The sequence below is a fragment of the Rhineura floridana genome, chromosome 1 (genome assembly GCF_030035675.1).
Source record: "Rhineura floridana isolate rRhiFlo1 chromosome 1, rRhiFlo1.hap2, whole genome shotgun sequence".
NCBI lineage: Eukaryota > Metazoa > Chordata > Lepidosauria > Squamata > Rhineuridae > Rhineura > Rhineura floridana.
The window spans coordinates 21,770,303-21,789,415 of record NC_084480.1 but is presented as its reverse complement, the minus strand read 5'-3'; the positions used below and the strand labels follow the sequence as shown (position 1 = coordinate 21,789,415).

At 46.1% G+C, this 19,113-nt stretch overlaps 1 protein-coding gene across 1 annotated transcript in view; it reads left to right on the top strand.

Moving 5' to 3' along the window:
• The window catches only part of NARS1 (asparaginyl-tRNA synthetase 1), a 44,135-nt gene that overhangs the window by 11,003 nt on the left and 14,019 nt on the right, over positions 1–19,113 (top strand). Inside the window, exons 5-11 of the mRNA XM_061615313.1 lie at positions 1,045–1,127; positions 2,106–2,171; positions 2,981–3,073; positions 6,084–6,173; positions 11,715–11,793; positions 14,708–14,778; positions 16,343–16,429. Coding sequence (XP_061471297.1) covers positions 1,045–1,127; positions 2,106–2,171; positions 2,981–3,073; positions 6,084–6,173; positions 11,715–11,793; positions 14,708–14,778; positions 16,343–16,429 — 569 coding nt within the window. The remainder of the gene's footprint in view (positions 1–1,044; positions 1,128–2,105; positions 2,172–2,980; positions 3,074–6,083; positions 6,174–11,714; positions 11,794–14,707; positions 14,779–16,342; positions 16,430–19,113) is intronic.

The following is a 19,113-nucleotide window of genomic DNA, read 5'->3' as shown; positions in this document are numbered from 1 at the left end:
GTAATGGCCACCAGCTTGGACGGCTTTAAAAGAAGATTAGACAAATTCATGGAGGACAGGGCTATCAATGGCTACTAGCCATGATGGCTGTGCTCTGCCACCCTAGTCAGAGGCAGCATGCTTCTGAAAACCAGTTGCCGGAAGCCTCAGGAGGGGAGAGTGTTCTTGCACTCGGGTCCTGCTTGCGGGCTTCTCCCAGGCACCTGGTTGGCCACTGTGAGAATAGGATGCTGGACTAGATGGGCCACTGGCCTGATCCAGCAGGCTTTTCTTATGTTCTTATGTTCTTATGTTCTTAAAAAGAAACCTTCCAGAATCCTGATTTCAGAGAAGCTGTTCACCTGGGGCTTAGGTCTGCAGCAGCCCTGAAGTGCTTGGGTTTTGTGGGGGGGGGGCTGCTCTGGACCTTCCTATAACAGTATAGATTCAGCCACCAACACCATCCCCCCAAAATTCCTACTTCTAAGGGATGTATCCCTAATCTAAATGTTTTATGGGAAGGTGGGTACATGTGAGATGGGCTTGTCTGGGTCTGGGAAGGGCTTTTTACAAATAGGGTGCCACTACTGAAAAGGCCCTTCACTTGTCGCCACCTGCCATGCCTCACTTGGTGGGGGCCCTTAAAGAAGGGCCCCAGATGCCTTGTTGTGCTTTCCCCACACCTACTGATAACATTCTCCCGTGTATGGATGTTGCCGTTTTGGATACAAAAGGACTGTCACTCAGAGAATGAGTTTGCTATTGGCTGTTTCAGAAAGAAGGCTGGCACTTATTGTGCATGAGCCCCAATCAGAGTCAGTCAGTCGGCATTCTCCATCTTCTGAGGTTGTTGGAGCCCAGCTCCCACCAGCCCCAACCACCGTGGCCAATGGTCAGGCACGAAGGGAATTGGAGTCTTGTAACATCTAGAGCGATCACAGGTTCCCCACCAGTTTTGGAGTTTGATTAGTGCAGACCACCATTGTGTATAAATTGAGCCTCTGTCTGTGCGTGCGCACACACTATGTATGTAGTCAAGACTGATTTTTATGTATGCTCTTACAGGAGAGGTCTATGTCTCTGATCAAGATGGCTGTGATGCCACCGGAGATGGGACAGCAGAGAGGCCTTTCAAAACTGCTCTGCAGGTACATGACTGTCCTTGGTTGTGCTCTTCTATGGAAAAATGTAACGTATCAACTGGGCAATTCTGTGAAAATTCCTGTGATGATGACAGTTGGAAGAAGCTTGGTGCAATGACAGATTGTGCAAATTGCTGTAATGTGTATGCTTGCCTCCTTCACACATTACATTTGTCCATGTGAGGGGGTTCTTGAGAGCATTCAGGGCTCTTTGCTACATACAAGCTATATGTTGATTGAACCCAGTCCTTAGTTAATATATCAATGATTATTATAATCTAACCATGATGTATAAATTAACTGTTTTAACTGTTAGGTTCTTTTAATGGACTTGTTTATTGTACATTTTAATAACGAATGTCTTAATGTTTTGATGAAATTGTTGTACTATGTCTTTTAATTATGGTAGTCTGCTGTAATGGTTAGAGTGTCTGACTAGGACCTGGGAGACTAGGGTCTGGATCCCCACTCAGCCGTGAAGCTCACTGGGTGATTTTGAGCCAATCGCTGCCTCTCAGCCTAACCTACCTCACAGTTTTTTTGTGGGGATTAAATGAGTGGGAGAACCATCTGTGCCACCTTGAGCTCCTTAGAGAAAAGGTGGGATATGAAAGAAAGAAAACAGTTTCATAATTTGTTTTATACTTGTTTTGCTGTTGGCTTTTATTTGTTCGTGAACTGTCTTGGTATTTCTTCTTGAAATGAAAGGGGGGTATGTAAATTCTTTTAATAATCATCATCACTGATTAAGAATACTGCAATATAGGAGGCTAGCAAGGAAGTTACTAACCTGATAGGGCAGGGGTTGCCAAAATGGTCTTGGACTCCAGTTCCATTAATCCCAGCCAGTATGGCCAAGGGGGAGGGATGATGGAAGTTATCATGTAGTGACATCTGGAGGGTGCCATGTTGGCTGCCCCTGTGTTCGAAGTTGTTTCTTTTTAATACAGCTAAAGTTTTTGTTTTTCCATTTTATTTTTTAAGGCTTTGATATCTGCTGGAAAGGAGCCATTTCCCGCTATCTATGTGGACTCGCAGAAAGAAGACCAGGTACTAATAATGGATGTTTTTGCCTTTCCCACAATAAAAGGATTAGTCTTGATTGGCAGTAGATTCAGGACAGACAAAGTAGAGTGCCCTACATATAACACATAACTAATGTATGTTATTTGCAAGAGGGTAGTGACAGACATCATTTTAGGTAATTTTAAAAGGGGATTAAACAAATACACAGAGAATACATGGATTCCTGCATTGAGCAGGAGGTTGGACTAGATGGCTTTATAGGCCCCTTCCAACTCTACTATTCTGTGACTAATCAGTGGTGATTAGTGATGAGAAGTGCAACCTGCAACAAAATGTTGCAGTCTGGAGTTGTCCTGCTCAATCTACCAGCCATATCCGCACCTTCCTTCCTGGTACTCCATTACATTCTCCCCGCTGTGCAGGATCTGCATTTTGTGCACACTGAATACACTGAATTCATGTTGGAGTTTCCCCCAGAGTTTGCTGAAATACAAAAATGTTTCAGGGAAAAAAAACCTAGGTTTGTGTGTATGTGTGTGTGTACATATATAATTGTATTTCTGCAAACTTTGGGCAGTCTTGCTGATAACTCCTCTTGCCCCTGGATGGTGCCATGTTGGCCATGTAACTAACAAAGCACATAGCTTGGAAATATGTTGGAAATAATGTTCTATGGAATGTGCCTGTTCAGGGGCACTAGCAACTGAATGCCAGGTGCTTGGGAGCAACAGCGGAAGATGGCTTCCCAGGGGCATATGGTTGGCCGCTAGATGGACCAGGGTTTTAATGTTTTCATTGGAAAGCAAAAATGTATCTCTTTTCGCCTGCCCTAGAGATGGGAAACTATTTCCAAGACCCAGTTCAAGAATGTTAAAAAGTTGTGGCAGAGGGAACAACAGAAAGCTGAAGCCAGAGAAAAGAAAGAGGTAGGTTTATTTCATTTATTTATTAAATGTATATCCTGCCCTTCCTTCCAAAGGTTAGCAAATGTCATTCCTTTCTTGTGCTATCTTCAAGGTTCTGGGTAAGCTAGAACTTTGTTATTTTTTTTTCTTTTCAGAAAACAGATATATCTGTATGAGTAACTTGCTGCAAAGCAGGGGTTCACAAACTTGGGCTCACCTTTCTGGTCCAGCAAGGGGCAGGCTCTCTCCCCAGGCTACACTTCCTCAGCCATACCCCCTCTCCCCTGGCCACACCCCTCACTAGCTCTACTTTGCACCCTCCCTGAGTGTTTTTACCAGGCTGAAATGTGTCCCTGATAATGCCTACTTGGTGGAGGATATAGTGTGTGTGTGTGTATATATATATAGTGTGTATGTGTGTATGTGTAAAACTAGTCAACTGTACAAATGTAAATGTACAATTTACATTCATTATTCTCCCCACTTTTGCCCTGACTTGTCGCTCCCAGAAATTTGCCCAGAAGGGAACGCTGTCTCTGGTGTGAAAAAGGTTCATGGTGTCGCCACTGACCTCATGTTACATCTCAGTTGCGGCACAAGTTCAGTGGGAAATTTATTTATTTATTTATTTATTATACTTGTATACCGCCCCATAGCCAAAGCTCTCTGGGCGGTTTACAGTAACTAAAAACAAATACAATTTAAAATACATCTTTTAAACAACAATTTAAAACACAATTTTAAAATTTAAAACAATATAAAACACATGCTAAAATGCCTGGGAGAAGAGGAAAGTCTTGACCTGGCACCAAAAAGATAACAGTGTTGGCACCAGGCGCACCTCGTCAGGAAGATCATTCCATAATTTGGGGGCCACCACTGAGAAGGCCCTCTCTCTTGTTGCCATTCTCCGAGCTTCTCTTGGAGTAGGCATCCGGAGGAGGGCCTTTGATCTTGACCGTAGTGTACGGGTGGGTTCGTATCAGGAGAGGTGTTCCATCAGGTATTGTGGTCCCAAGCTGTGTAAATCTGCTCCTTTTCTCACTTGTAAACTGGGAGCTTGGAGAGACCAAAAAACAAGCCCCTTTCCCAACAGTTTGGAGCTGGAGGGGGCAGAGGCTTGCCACGTCTTTACACCAGGTGGGCCCTCCAGCCTCAGAGCTAAAACGGGGAAGGGGAAGCTCGTGAGCTTGCCCTGGCTGTATGCTCAGTGGGGCATTGAGCGATAGAGCACTTGGTTTGCATGCAGAAGGTCCCAGCTTCAATTCCGGGGGTCTGTAGATAGGACTTGAGCTGACAAGATCTGAACTTAAAGACCTGAACTGACAAGATCTGAACAGGGTGGTTTGTAACAGATGCTATTGGAGGTCACTCATTCATAGGGTCGCCATAAGTCGTAATCGACTTGAAGGCATGTAACAACAACCAGATAGGACTGGGAATGACTCCTGTCTGAAACCCAGGAGAGTTGCTGTGAGTCAGTGGAGACAGTGCTGAGCTAGATGGACCAAGAGTCTGACTCTGTATAAGGTGGCTTTTGATGATCTCCCTATTTTATTTTTTAAAAGGTTCTGTTTTAACTTTCATCGTTGCTAATCCTAGGGCAGGTGGCATCATATAATACATGATAACAACACAGTAAAATTCGAGCAGAAAGTGGTGCAGTGATTAGGACACATTATGCAAATCCTGTTAAAATTCAGTGGGTGTTGCAAAGATTCCACACACTTTATATCACGTAACTTCCTGGGAAAACAGCCACATTTTTAAGTTGAATTGTTTGAAATTTGGACCATGGAGTCCCGGGTTCAAATATTCACTTAAGTTATAAAACCCAGTAGGTGGCATTGGGCCAGTCGCCGTCTCTCAGCCTAATCCACCTTATAGGGCTGTTGTGAAGATAAAATGTAGAGATGAAAAAGATGTGTGGAATCCTGAGGAAGAAGTGTGTGATGCAATTATGATAGAAATCTGTCATAAAGGGAAGGTAGAGTATCTGCCTTGCTTTCAGAAGGTGCCAGGTTCAATTCTCCAGCATCTCCAGGTAGAACTGGGAGAGATTCTCTGTCTGAAATCCGGGAAAGCAACTGCCACTCAGCGTAGACATTTCTGAGCTAGATGAACCAATGGTCTCGCTTCCTGTGTTCCAAAATGGGATGCCAATTATCTATAGTTTAAGCGGAAGAGGCTGGGTGTCAAAGAGCACTTTGATAACCTGATATCAGCTACCGGAGTCTTGCTAATTTATATCCCTTTGGGCTCATTTCTATGTTGCCTGTTTATAGCGGAGGCTTGCATCTGTCTGTGATGATGCCTCTTTTGGTAACTCGGGAATGGCTGTACCAGAATAATTGGGGTGTTTTTCCTCCCCTCCAGCAAGGACATAATAAGAAAGGCATGGTTGCTGTGAATCTAGGTTGCTTTGACTCTTTGTTTCTGATGTTCACACCTAGGAGAGGACTAGAACCTTTTTCAGAATGGCAGCTCAAGTTTTCAGGAACTGGAGGATCCTGGACATTCCTCATGCTTTGGGGTTTTTATGTTGGGTTGCCCCATCTGACCTGTAATGACCCTTCAAGGTCTTTCCCAGTCTTGCTCCTTGAGATCCTTTTGAGTGGATTGAACATGGAGATTTCTGCATGCGTGGCTGCTGCACCTCTTTGAGCTACAGTCCCACCCCACTTTCTAGATGCAGTCCAAATTCCACTGCAAGTTAATGCTGAGATTCCCATTGGTTCTAGAATGCACCTCATGTGCTTTTCTTTAAAGTAGAGTCTTGAATAAACTGCTGTTAAAAAAAAAAGAAGGACATACTCCAGTTGGGAAGGGACATAGCTCAGTGGTAGAGCATCTGCTTTGCATGCAGAAGGTCCGAGGTTCATTCCCCATCATACCCAGGTCGGGTTGGGAGAGAACCCTTTCTGAAACCCTGGAGAGCCACTGCCAGTCAGTGTAGACAATACTGAGCTAGTTGGACCGTTGGTCTGACCTGGTGTAAGGCAACTTCTTACGTTCCTACAACAATCCACAGGCAGAAGACCTCTTGCGCCGTGAAAAGAACTTGGAGGAAGCAAAGAAGATAATAATCAAGAACGATTCTAGTCTCCCAGAGCCCAAATGTGTGAGTAGAACTTAATCCTTGAGAAGACATTCTTAGCCAGCTGTTTTCAGAAGTGTTGGAAGGGAGAGGGAGAGGGTCTGTAAATAGCATCCTCTAGAGGAGTCCAGGTGTTGTTGGAGTCCACTTCCCATTATCCTTGACCATTGGTCATGTGGGGTGGGGCTGATGGGAGGCGGAGCCCAATATTTGGAGGGCCACAGGTTCCAGACTCCTCATCTAAAACAATAGCAGGAGACTCCAAAAGATGAATGGGACCTGTATTGTGTGTTGTCATGGACTAGCACATTTCAAATTCTTTAGCGTTTATTTGTTTTGTTTTGTTTTTGAGGGTTGAAACCCAAGTATTTCTAAACATCTAAATCATTAGACAAATCCATGGAGGATATGGCTCTGTTCTACTTCCACTGTTGGAGGAAGTATGTCTCTGAATGTCAGTTGCTGGGAATCGCAGGCGGGGGGAGTGCTGTTGCGCTCAGGTTTTCCTTGTAGGCTTCCCATGAACATCCAGTTGACCAGAGTGAGTGCTGGACTGGATGGACCCAGCAAAGCTTTTTAAAATGTTCTTAAATTGGATAAGCCTCTGGATTCATGCTTGAAATCACTAATGTCGATTAAAATCTTTGCTTCTGCCCTAAACATTCCTTGAAATGGTAGTGAAAAATCTGATCGTATGACTGGATGGCTAAAGGGCAACTATCAGCACGTTCCTATACATGTTTACTTGAAATGAAATCCCTCTGTTCTGATGAGGCTTTCAGTCAAATTTAAATGTGCATGGCAGCCACAGTGTGTTAGCTGTTTGAAGTGGCCTTGAGTGTGTTCCTCTAGACGAGCTGTCAGATCTTGCAGAAATACATAAAATGGGCTTGCCAGACCACCAGAACGTTTTCCCTCTTCTGGAGGGAGAAATGGATTGGACACAGATTTTCACTTCAACCAAATCTTGGGCATTTTTAATTCTTTTTCCTGGTAAGCAGGGCTATTACAAACGTGCTAAATCTACACTTACAGTCTCATTAAAACAAATTAATGGCTCTGTCACATGAACACACATTGAGTTACCTACCAGTCAAATGTGGGTACAGTAGGGCCCACTCATACGGCAGGTTAGGTTCCAGACCCCCGCCAAAAAGCGGATTAGCTGTAGCGCGGGGGCCTGGAACGTAACCCGCTGATCGCGCCGGAGGAGGAGAAGATCAGCTGTAACGCACTACAGCTGATCTTGCCCTCCTCCAGCACGATCAGCTCAAGCGTGGGAGTCTGATCCCACCGGAGAAGATCAGCTGTAGCGCTCTACAGCTGATCTTCCCCTCCTCTGGCGAGATCAGCTGGAGCGCGGGGAGCTCCAGCCCCCCCTCCAGCTGAGCGCCCCGCTGGCGCAGTATTAGCAGAATGTCGAAAAGCAGGGTGCCGAGAAGCAGGGCCCTACTGTATTCATTTCAGTTTTTCATCTCATGAAAATGGCTCTTCCCTGCCTATCTACAAACTCTTCCTTCTTGGAAGTTCTGGACTTCGAGCTTCTGTTTCTCTGACTAAAGTTACATGCGCAAAGACACAGGCTGGATGGGAATGGGATTGTTCTGAGTTTATGCGGCTGTAGAGCTGGGCTACCTAAGGCAAAGGAATTAGGACAGAGCAATATAGAAAAGGATAGTTGGAGGCAGAGTGGAAAGGAAATGGCTGGAAAGAAAAAAGGGAAGCCATTCTAGTACAGACACAGTTAAACATAGTGGCCTGGCTGGGTCCACCAGAAGGCCCGGGAATTAATCATGGAATGCTCCATGTTGGCAGCATCGAACAAGTGCAGCAGGCACCATGTTCAACAGACAGCATCAGGCTAAACCCAACGCCAAGCAGACCCAGTCATGACACTCTGGGGCCCCAGGTGGGGGGCAGGCTACAATTATTTGCCAATGTCTGGGCAACCTCCATGTCTGACAGATGGGTACTAGAAACTGTTACGAAGGGGTATTCCCTGGAGTTTTCAACTGTTCCCAGAGACAAGAGGAGGTCAGTGCTACCATCGCGCAACCCGGAAAAACGACAGAGGACACTAAACGCTATAAAGCACCTCATCGATACAGGCGCTGTAGAGCCTGTGCCAGAGCTTCAGCGTTCCTCTGGGGTCTTCTATCCAGCATCGCTGGTTTCTGCATTTTGCCAACAGTCAGTATCAATGCTAATACAGGCCATGCTGTTCGGCCTCTCATCTGCCCCTCACGTGTTCACAAAGCTTGAGGTGACCATAGTGGAACATCTGCGCACTCGGGGGGTGCATGTATATCCATATCTGGGCAACCTTCTGGTTTGAGCACCATGGATTCAGGAGGCTTGACAGAGCATGGCAACTGCCCTCAGTTGCTTAGAGGACCAAGGGTTTGTCATCAATCAGGCCAAGAGCCATCTGATACCCATGCAACGCCTACAACATCTGGGGGGGGTGATAGACACAGTTCAGGTCAAGTTGTTCCTGTCGATGGACAGGATATCCAAGATTCAGGGTCAGTTCCTCAACTGCCTGCCCAACCACCAGGTCCCCTTGATGGACTTAACCAGCTTACAAGCCTCCATGATAGCACCCAATGACTCAGTTCCCTGGGTGCAGTTCCATGCCTGGGCATTACAGAGGCTCCTGCTGCCCTATCAGGACAAGATCGCCTAGCGGTGGATGGGCACCATAAGGGTCACAAGAGAGGTGAGGGAATCTCTGTGGGGTCATCAGCCCAATCTGCTGGAAGGGCTTCCACTCAGAAATCCCTCAGCCACAGTCATCACCACAGACACCAGCCTTTGGTGTAGAGGGCCACATGCCTGACCCACTTTGCTCAGACAGGAATGCAAACAGTCAGTCCACTGGCTGGAACTCAGGGCGATCAAGCAGTTCCTACCCATTCTACCCCAGGACCACGTGTTGATCTGGACCAACAGCAACACGGCCAAAGCACATTTGAACTGTCGGGGGGGGCATGAGATTGGGCCCTCTACAGATGGAGACCAATCTTCTATTCAGATGGGGAGAACAGCACCTCGTGTCCATATCAGCAATTCACGTGAAGGGGAATCTGAACATTCAGGCAGATTGGCTGAGCAGGGAACAGATACACCAGGGCGAGTGGGCGCTCCACAGAGATGTACTGTATTCTGACAACTAGCAGAGAGGTGGGGCACCCCATGTATAGACATTTTTGCCTCAGAACAAAATGCCCAGCTGGACACGTACATGTCCCAGTGCTGGGAACCCAAAGCTCAGGAGGTAGATGCTCTCTCAGCCACCTGGCCCCGGGGTCTCCTGTATGCCTTTCCACCCTTACCATTCCTTACCAGATTCCTTCGCAGGGTCAGAGCACTATAAGCCCAAGCAGTGGTCATAGCTCCCTGCTGGCCCAGACGCCCATGGTTCTCTGGAGAATCTCAACTCTGCCTCACCCTGGCAACTCCCCCAGAGACCAGATCTTCTCTCTCAGGGGGCTTTTCTCCATCCGGATCCAGACTGGCTACAGCTCAGAGCTTGGAAAAGTTACTTTTTTCGAACTGCAACTCCCATCAGCCCCAGCCAGCATGGCCACTGGATTGGGCTGATGGGAGTTGTAGTTCAAAAAAAGTAACTTTTCCAAGCTCTGCTACAGCTACATGCATGGAGAGTGGCACTCGTTAAAAGGGGAAGGTCTGTCCGATAGAGTCGTCAACACCGTATTGGCCTCACAGGGCCTCCACACATAGAATTTATGAGACCATGTGGAAGGCCTTCAACCGGTGGTGCAGGCGCAAGCACCTGCTGGACAGAGAATGTCAGGTACATGTAGTCCTAGACTTTCTTCAGGATGGCCCGGAGCAAGGGCTGGCTCCTGACATCCTGAAGCAACAAGCAGCAGCACTGGGTAGCTTGTTTCCATTGGTAGGGGGACACTCCATAGTGAGCCATCCTAAGGTTAAGCATTTCCAAAGGGGAGCAGCCATCCTCATCCGCCCACTCTGCACAGATTTCCTTCATGGGATCTTTCATTAGTTCTCAAAGCCCTTTGTTTTTCACCTTTGGAACTGGCCAGCTCCACTTCACTCAAGACACTTACTCTTAAGATGGTGTTTCTGGTGGTGGTTACATTAGCTAGGAGAGTGGGGGAAATCTGGGCGCTTTCCATCAGGGAGAAGCTCTGCACATTCCACCCTGATAAGGTGGTACTTCGACCTGACTCTTTCTTCCAAAGGTTAATTCCGTGTTTCACAGGCAACAGGACGTTACATTACCTACCTTCTGTCCTAACCCAATTCATGGCAGGGAAAAGGAATGGCACAAGTTAGACGTTAAGCGCATTCTCAGAATATACCTAGACCAGACTGAGCCTTTCCGTAAGACAGAGTCCTTGTTTGTTTTGTTCAAGAAGGAGGCTCAAGGACATAAGGTGTCTAGATTGACCATTAGCAGGTGGGTCAGGGAGTGTGTGGCCCTGGCATATCAGGCGAAAGCCAAAAGCCCGCCTCAGGACATTACGGCTCATTCAGTTAGAGGGGCTGCCATCACAGCTGCACTCCACAGGGAGGCGCCACTGGAGGAAATCTGCAAGGTGGCTATCTGTCCACCTTTATTAGATACTACAAGGTGGATAAGTTCGCCTCCGCTGATGCAGCCTTCGGCAGGAGGATTCTTCAAAGAGTAGTGGCCTAGGCCTGCATCCCTCCTAGGGATGTTAGGTTCACAGTTTCGGTACATCCCGTTCCTGTATGCTCCACTGCCCTGCTGACTGAGAGCGGAAGGTTGGCCTTACAGTGAAGTGTCCTTCTAGTCAGCGGGGAGTGGAGCACCTGCAGGGGTGCCTAGGCCAAAGGGTGGGAAGGACCTCCTCTCCAAGGCCCCTAGGCGGTTCGCGTTTGCATGGTAACCTGGACAGTGTAGGGAGGTCCTCCCTTGACAGCCTTCTCTACTGTCTTATATTCTTTGTTCTCTTACTAGCCACTAGGATATTTTGGTGGCCAGCCTTGCCGGTTCAGCTTTGTTATGACTGGCAGTTAGAGGGTGGTTTCCTCCACTTCCAGCTGGCGACCCTTCTAAGACTTTTTTTGAAAGTTTGACTCTGCCTCCAGGAAGAGTTGTGTGTACAGTACAAACACTCCCCATGTCAGCCTGATGGCAATTTAAGGATTCTCTGAAGAATCCCATGATATAAGCAGTATTACACTGTATATTACTTTATATAATTTTTCTTTTTTCTTTGCCATATACTCAAAGGCACATGTTAGCAAATACTTCCAAGCTGCACAGGAAGTGGATTGGACTGTGAAAGACCAACCCAAATTGTGTTTGCATTTTGACAAATTTGTAGGGCAGTACAATATCTCAGAGAGGAGGTCAGGTCTCCTGCTCCCCTGGTGCATTCACTATAGCTGCCCAATTTCCCTGCTTTTTAAAGTTTGATAGAAATACCTGTTGGCTATAGGTATGCTCTTAAACTGCAAGGTTTTTTTGCCTATTAGTGAATAATAGTCTGTGTTTATAGGTCAATGAGATTTTAAACAAATAGAATTTACTTAGCTGCCTTCTAACAGGTAAAGATTCGTGATTTAGAAGCCCACAGAGGGGAGAGAGTCAAGGTGTTTGGCTGGGTCCACAGACTGCGTAGACAAGGTGAGTGTTGTGTTAAAAGGAATAAATTCACTTTTATTGTGAATAAAGGGAGAATGATCAACTCCCTGACAGGCAGTGTGGTGTAGTGGTTTGAGTGTTGGACTGGGACCTGGGAGGCCAGGGTTCAAATCCCCATTCAGCCATGAAGCTCACTGGGTGACCTTGGGCCAGTCACTGTCTTTGTCTCTTAGCCTAACCTACCTCAAAAAGGGTTGTTGTGAAGGTAAAATGGGGAGGGGGAAGACCATGTTAATATGCCACCTTGAACTTCTTAGAGGAGAGGTGGTATATGAATGTAATAATAACAACAATTCTGCAATACCTTTGCAAGACTCTGAGCTTTACAAGAGTTGAAAAAATTAAGACTTCGTATGAACTCAGTTCCCTTTCCTCATTTACCACAGTTCTCTATTTTATTTATTGATTTATTATTTGATGTATATCCTGCCCTTCCTCCCAGCAGGAGCCCAGGGTGGCAAACAAAAGCGCTAAAAACACTTGAAAACATCATAAAAACAGACTTTAAAATACATTAAAACAAAACATCTTTAAAAACATTTTAAAAAAGCTTTCAAGACATCTTCAAAAAAGGTTAAAAACATATTAAAAAGCAATTCCAACACAGACGCAGACTGGGATAAGGTCTCTTCTTAAAAGGTTTGTTGAAAGAGGTAGATCTTCGATAGGCGCTGAAAAGATAACAGAGATGGCGCCTGTCTAATATTTAAAGGGAGGGAATTCTTTATGCCACCATAAAGGTAAAGGTAAAGGTGTCCCTGCACTTGTAGTGCGAGTCGTTTCTGACTCATAGGGTGACGTCTTGTGACGTTTACTAGGCAGGCTATATATATGGGGTGGGATTGCCAGTTCCATCCCCGGCCTTTCTTTACCCCCCAGCATATGCCGGGTACTTATTTTACCGACCACGGATGGATGGAAGGCTGAGCGGACCTCGACCCCTTTTACCGGAGATTCGACTTCCTCCTTTCGTTGGAATCGAACTCCAGCCGTGAGCAGAGCTTCGGCTGCATTACCGCCACTTACCACTCTGCGCCACGGTCTATTTCCTATGTTGTGCGGAACAGACCTTCTGATAAGATGGTATCTGCAGGAGGCCCTCACCTGCAGAACATAGTGGTCTGTAGTCTGTGAGGTACATGGAGCATCTAGTCAGAAGCAGCAACAGTCGATGGGGCAGCAGCACTTACCTGACCTCCCGTCACTTGCAGTGCTGCAGCTTACCAGGGGTAAGATCAACATGGTATGAATGTACTGATGGGAGCATCTGATTGGCTCTGCCAGTGCATTTACACTGTGCCAACCTTACTGCTACCATATGCCTCCCTGAAGGCCGCAGCGACATTGGTGATGGGAAGTCAGGTAAGCACTCCCACCAGCTGCTACTGTCAGAAGCCTCAACCAAGCAAGGAGATGCCATCTTGAATTATATTTCCTTGAGTGGATCACATGTGGAAAAAGCTTTGGAAAGATAAGAAGCTGCTTTATACCAAGTCACACCATTGGTCTGTCTAGCTGAATGCTGCCTGCACGGGCTAACAGCGATTCTCCAGGGTTTCAGATAGGAGTCTTTCCCTGCCTTAATGGAGATGCCAAGGACTGAACCTGGGACCTTTTGCATGCCAAGCAGTTGCTCTGCCACTGAGCTACAACTCTTTCCCAAACTGTGTCACATCTAGAGATGCACCTGTATTGCTGGCTTAAGCTGATCTAACTGATGTGGGTCTCCCTGCTCTGGGAATTGTTTGTTTAGAATATGGCCTACAACTCAATTTTAAATAAAAAATCTCAGAGCAAATGGCAATAATAATTTTAAACAGGTTAATATGAAACTTTTAAAACAGAATCGGCAAAACAACAGATTTATATAGCAAAATTTGTTCTTAAAAAACAACGCAGTGGCAATAGAAATCCAACTTCAGATGCGAGAGCAATTACAATCATTCCATATATAAAAGGCCAGTAGGTCACTTTTTGGTAAAATTATAATTTTGTGAGAGAACTAGGGAACACTTCCAGAAATTCCTCAGCATCATTACACAGTTGTAATTTTGGAAGCAGTTTAATTTTATGGGGTGACATAGTTTGTGGTACTTATCAAAGCAGTTTATACTTTGTCTTGGGCTGCTATTTCAAAGCACTTTTTCTTCAGAAACTGATTCAATTCTAGTTTCGTATGAATTTGGGCCCAGAATAGCAGAGCCCTTTTTATTTCATGGCCTTTCAACTCCTCTGTTCACAACTGAAATGGATAGTTCAGAGCGGTAACTTTGCATCTCTGTTAAGAAAGTAGCTGTCTTCTGAGGCTATAAGATCTCTGCAAACTCTTTAGGCTTTCTGATCTTTGCATCAATGCTTGCAAGCACATTTTAATTGGTATCTTAATTGGATTGTTTTATTGTCCCTTTAATTGTGGGTGTTTGTAGTTTTCTGTAACTGGTTTCTATACTTTGCAAACCGCTTATTTATTTATTTATTACTTTTGTATACCGCCCCATAGCCAAAGCTCTCGGCTAATAGAAGCCTATTCTATCATTAAGTGGTATATAAATAATAATAATAATAATAATAATAATAATAATAATTCTTTTCTTCACTTGTCTATCTTTGCCTGTGTTCAGGGTAACATGGAAACAAGCCTGTGTTTTCATCTTCCTCTCTCTGCTTCTTCCACATACAATTCTAATAGTCCACCCCAAAAAAAGGTGTGTTTAGGATGCCATGGGACTTGTCTCTCTTTGTTTTTTCTTGGAATCATTTAGCCACAGTTTTCCCTGTTTTTTTTTTTTGATAGCCAAAAGAGTTTTTGAGGGTGTGGAAGGGAAAGGGAAGAAGGAGGCCTTTCAACACAATGGAATTTATATTCTAAAACTATTAACTTTTTTTTTTTTGCTAGGGAAAACCTTGATGTTTATCGTGTTAAGAGATGGCACAGGGTTTCTTCAATGTGTCTTGTCAGATGAACTGGTAAGTTTCTTCGGCTGTCCCTGTGAAGTGGATGTGTGCTCTCTCTCACTCTCACTCTCACTCACACACACATTCACACACTCACACACACCTATGCTTGCTTTTTCTCTTCTTCCATTCCCAGGGAAAGAGACAGAGAGAAGATCTGGATCTGCAGCATCCTTGGGTCTCTTTGATAGTCAAGGATTATGGAAGTTGTAATCCAGCAACATCCTTGCCCTATGCTGTCAGATGCTTGCTTTGTGCAGTCCCCCTCACTATATATACTTCCTTTCTGTTGTGCAGCTGTAGAAAGGACCAGAATTGGGAGGAACATGGCATGGTCAACCCACCTTTTAGGGAGGAAATTTAATGATGTCAGGATGTGTAAAGATTGGGGATGGACAGACCCGTTACAGTTCAGTCCATCTCAGTTCTGCACAGGGATTGGATTAAGTCCGTCCCCTCCTGTTTTCCTGAGGATTTTAAAGAAGAAACCCTTTGAAATCTGTGTGGCACTAAAGGTAAAGGTGTCCCTGCACTTGTAGTGCGAGTCGTTTCTGACTCTTAGGGTGATGTCTTGCGACGTTTACTAGGCAGACCGTACATATGGGGTGGGATTGCCAGTTCCTTCCCCGGCCTTTCTTTACCCCCCAGCATATGCCGGGTACTCATTTTACCGACCACAAATGGATGGAAGGCTGAGTGGACCTCGACCCCTTTTACCGGAGATTTGACTTCCTCCTTCCATTGGAATCGAACTCCGGCCATGAGCAGAGCTTCGGATGCGTTACCACCGCTTACCACTCTGCGCCATGGATGATCTTTTGTGTGGCACTACAAATGTATAAAAAATTAAAGTACTTACAAGGTGATCCAGAGGCTGCAGTGCTGTCTCTTGTTGGGGTGTGGGTGTGTGTATGTTTTAATTCTTTTACAAAGCTCTATATGTCATCCATCCACTCACAGCCTGGAGTGGCTGGCGCACAGAGCTCCTTCATGGCGCATGGTTCGAACAGAATATAGCAAGTCCTCCTGGGGCGATGGGACTTAGTGATGTTCCATTGCACTTGGAGGGAGTTGTACAGCAAAAACATGGCTGTCCCCAGTTTTTACATGGGTGCAGCCATGGTTTTTCCACATATAATTCCCTCTAAGAGCAATGGATGCCATCAAGTCCCATCATTCCCTGGGGGACTTGCTCTATTCTCCTATTCAAAGCACACAGCAGTTCCTGTGCCCTAGCCACTCCACGCTGCGAGTGGCTGCATGACATCTGTGAAAGGAGGGAAAATTAACTGACAGGCAGCGCTTCAGCTCTCAAACCTCCGCATAATGGCATCAGCAGGACTGCAGATCCTAATGTGGACTCATATCTTCCTTGATTGAATCAGGCGAGTTTGCTTTGAAATCCCAACTTCCATGGATTCCTCCGCCATCCCTAGGCAAGATGTAACTCTTGGCTCTTGTGATATACCTTTCAACAACGCCTTGGAAATTATGTGTGTGTCCCCCGCATTTTTTAATCGGAGGTAGAAGTTTAACACACGCAGTCTGAATTTTCTCCTCTGTTTTTCCCTTCTAGTGTCAGTGTTACAATGGAGTTGTCCTCTCCACGGAGAGCAGTGTTGCCGTATATGGAACCCTCAACCTTCTCCCCGAAGGCAAACAGGTGAGTTGCGTGTTGCAGTGGCAGGGACCTGCTGGCTCTTGCTGATACCGAGGGAAAGGTCGTAGCTCTGGAGTGGAACACCTGCTCTGCCTACAAAAGGTCTTACATTTCATCTTTGGCATTTCCACGGGCATGGAAAGACGCCTGTCTGAAACCCTGACTAGGAGGGGTCAGTTAGCTCCCAGCAATAGCTCCACATTTTGAAGGGTCCTTTGGCAAGATTCCCTTGGTGCCCCCCCCTTCCGCCTCTGCCCATTCCCTTCCTCTCTCCCTTGGAGCCCAATCTGCACAACTCCCCAGAGGAAAGTCAAGGCATAAGAACAGAGGAAGCCGCCTTATACTAAGTCAGACCACTGGTCCATCTAGGTCAGTGTTGTCTACACTGACTGGCAGCAGCTCTCCAGGGTTTCAGGCAGACGTCTCTTCCAGCCTTACCTGGAGATGCCGGATCTCGAACCTGGGACCTTCTGCATGCAAGGCAGATGCTCTACCTGGGAGCTATGGCCCTCCCCCAAGGCTGCTGCTGTGAAAGATGGGAAGGGATGTTGCGCCATCTCTTTGCTCGTTACTGCTACAAGACAGGTACAGCAAAGCGGAGGCTGGAGGCTCAGGGCGGGTGGTGGTGGTCAACAGTAGGCCCCCTGCAGGGATGTGAGCTTCTGCAGGTTGCCCAGCCATGCCCACTTCTGATCCTGACCCCTCTAGCATTGTTTCACTGTTTCCAAACTGCCCATTTTTATCTCGCTTTTGGTTTGCTTGGAAATTATGTTTCCCCACCACCACCTTGAAAAAAGGCAGGAAGTTTGTCTGCTTACCTCTTTGACTCCATATCCAAACGTCCAGACATGGTGGGGGAAGGGCTGTGGCTCAGCAGCAGAGCACTTGCTTTGCGTGCAAAAGGTCCCAGGTTCAATCCTCAGCACCTCCAGGTAGGGTTGGGAGAGACTCCTGCCTGAAATGCTGGAGAGCCGCTACCAAGTAGTGTAGATCACGGTGGGGAACCTCATGTGCGCTGGCCGAATGTGGCCCTCCAAGCCTTTCTGTCCGGCCCTCTGGACTTTCACTAGGTTATGCCGCCTCTCCTGGCCACCTCTCTTATCGGCTCTGCCCTCGTTTGCCATAGCGGCTGGTGGCTCCATGTCAGTAAGGCAGTGGAATCCACTCGGGTGTTTTATTCTGAACTTTCAAGGAGCTGTCCAAGGTGCTTCAGTGTGAACTAAAACCCGGAGCAGATTCCACTGCTGCGCTGACATGGAGCCGCCAGCCGCCACGCCGCCTCATTTGGAAATGTCTGGCTTTTGCATGGCTGGAATGTAGCTCAAGTATAAAAGTCGCATTCCCTTGTCCTGCCACTTTTGCCTCTGGCTCTGCCCAGCAATTAGCATGCGGCCCCCAGAAAGAGGAATGCGGCCCTCAGGCTGGAGAAAGGTTTCCTGCCTTTGATAATAGATAATAATGAGCCAGGTAAAAGGCAGGTTCCTGTGTCACATGGGAAACTAGTACATAGTCTGTGCAGCCAAAATAATCTCCCTGTTCTATAGGCAGCAGGCATTTCTAAAAGCGAGAGGAGTGTCCAGACATGTGGTTTCTGCCGCCAGCAGTTGGTCGTAGACTAGTCCAGTAGACGCTGGACTGCGCAATTCTGCTGACTGTATAGGTCTGCTCTTGCACTGATGTGGAGATGAGAATCTAAACAGCCCCAAAGTTGGGAAGCTCTGGGAAATCTCCATTTCAAATACAGTGTGCATGGTGGAGAAGTGCTGATGTAGCCCCATGTAAACAATGCATCTGTTGTTCACCTGCTAAATATCTGAATGCCTCTTTTTCTGCCCCCCTCTCACCTGCACATCACAAGCCATTTGAACAAAGGACTGCCAGGTTGGCTTAACATAACATATACAATGGACAATGAAGAACAGGATTCTGAGTGTTATCTTCCCCAATCAAGTTTTTTGACTGTGATATATATTTCAGTTAGAAATTCCTTGCAAGGAAATCTGTGCCCTTTCCATACATTTTAGATAATGTGTTTGTAGTATAAACCGGTAGGGGGAGCTCTTGGAGTAACTTGTGAAAGAACATAATCATCCTGAGAAATACACTGGCCTCTTGGGTCTGTTTGGTACCATTCATGTTGTAATATTAGCTTAGATATAAAGAACAGAACAATGCAATAAAATGTTTTTATGGAACACTTTTTAAAAGACATTTTATGAATCACTGTAAATATAGATTAAAATAGTTCATGAAGTCATGTTGGCCCATTAGAAAAGATTGACTAAAAATGTCAAAGCAGTGAGTTTCACATAATACTTCCTCAGACTTGATGCAGTCTGGGATGTTATAGGCCTGGTTTGCATGTAACACTGTTTTAACAAGCCATAAGTTGTCCCACAGATAACCATGATAACCTGATAACCATGGCTTATTTCTCCAGTACTTGGTTTGCTTTCCCGCTGCTCGTCTCTTGCCTTTATAGCATGACAGGCACCTGCGGGGTGGTGGTCAAACAAACCATGGCTAAGGCAGGGTGCTGGGCTCATATGTAATGCCAAGATATAGTTAAAACAAACTAAGGTTCATTAGCCATGGTTTCAGATCATGGTTTGGTGGCAGTAAACAAACCATAGTTAAACCACTAGGCAGTGTTCAGTTAAGCAAACCATGGTTTAATAAGCCTTAGC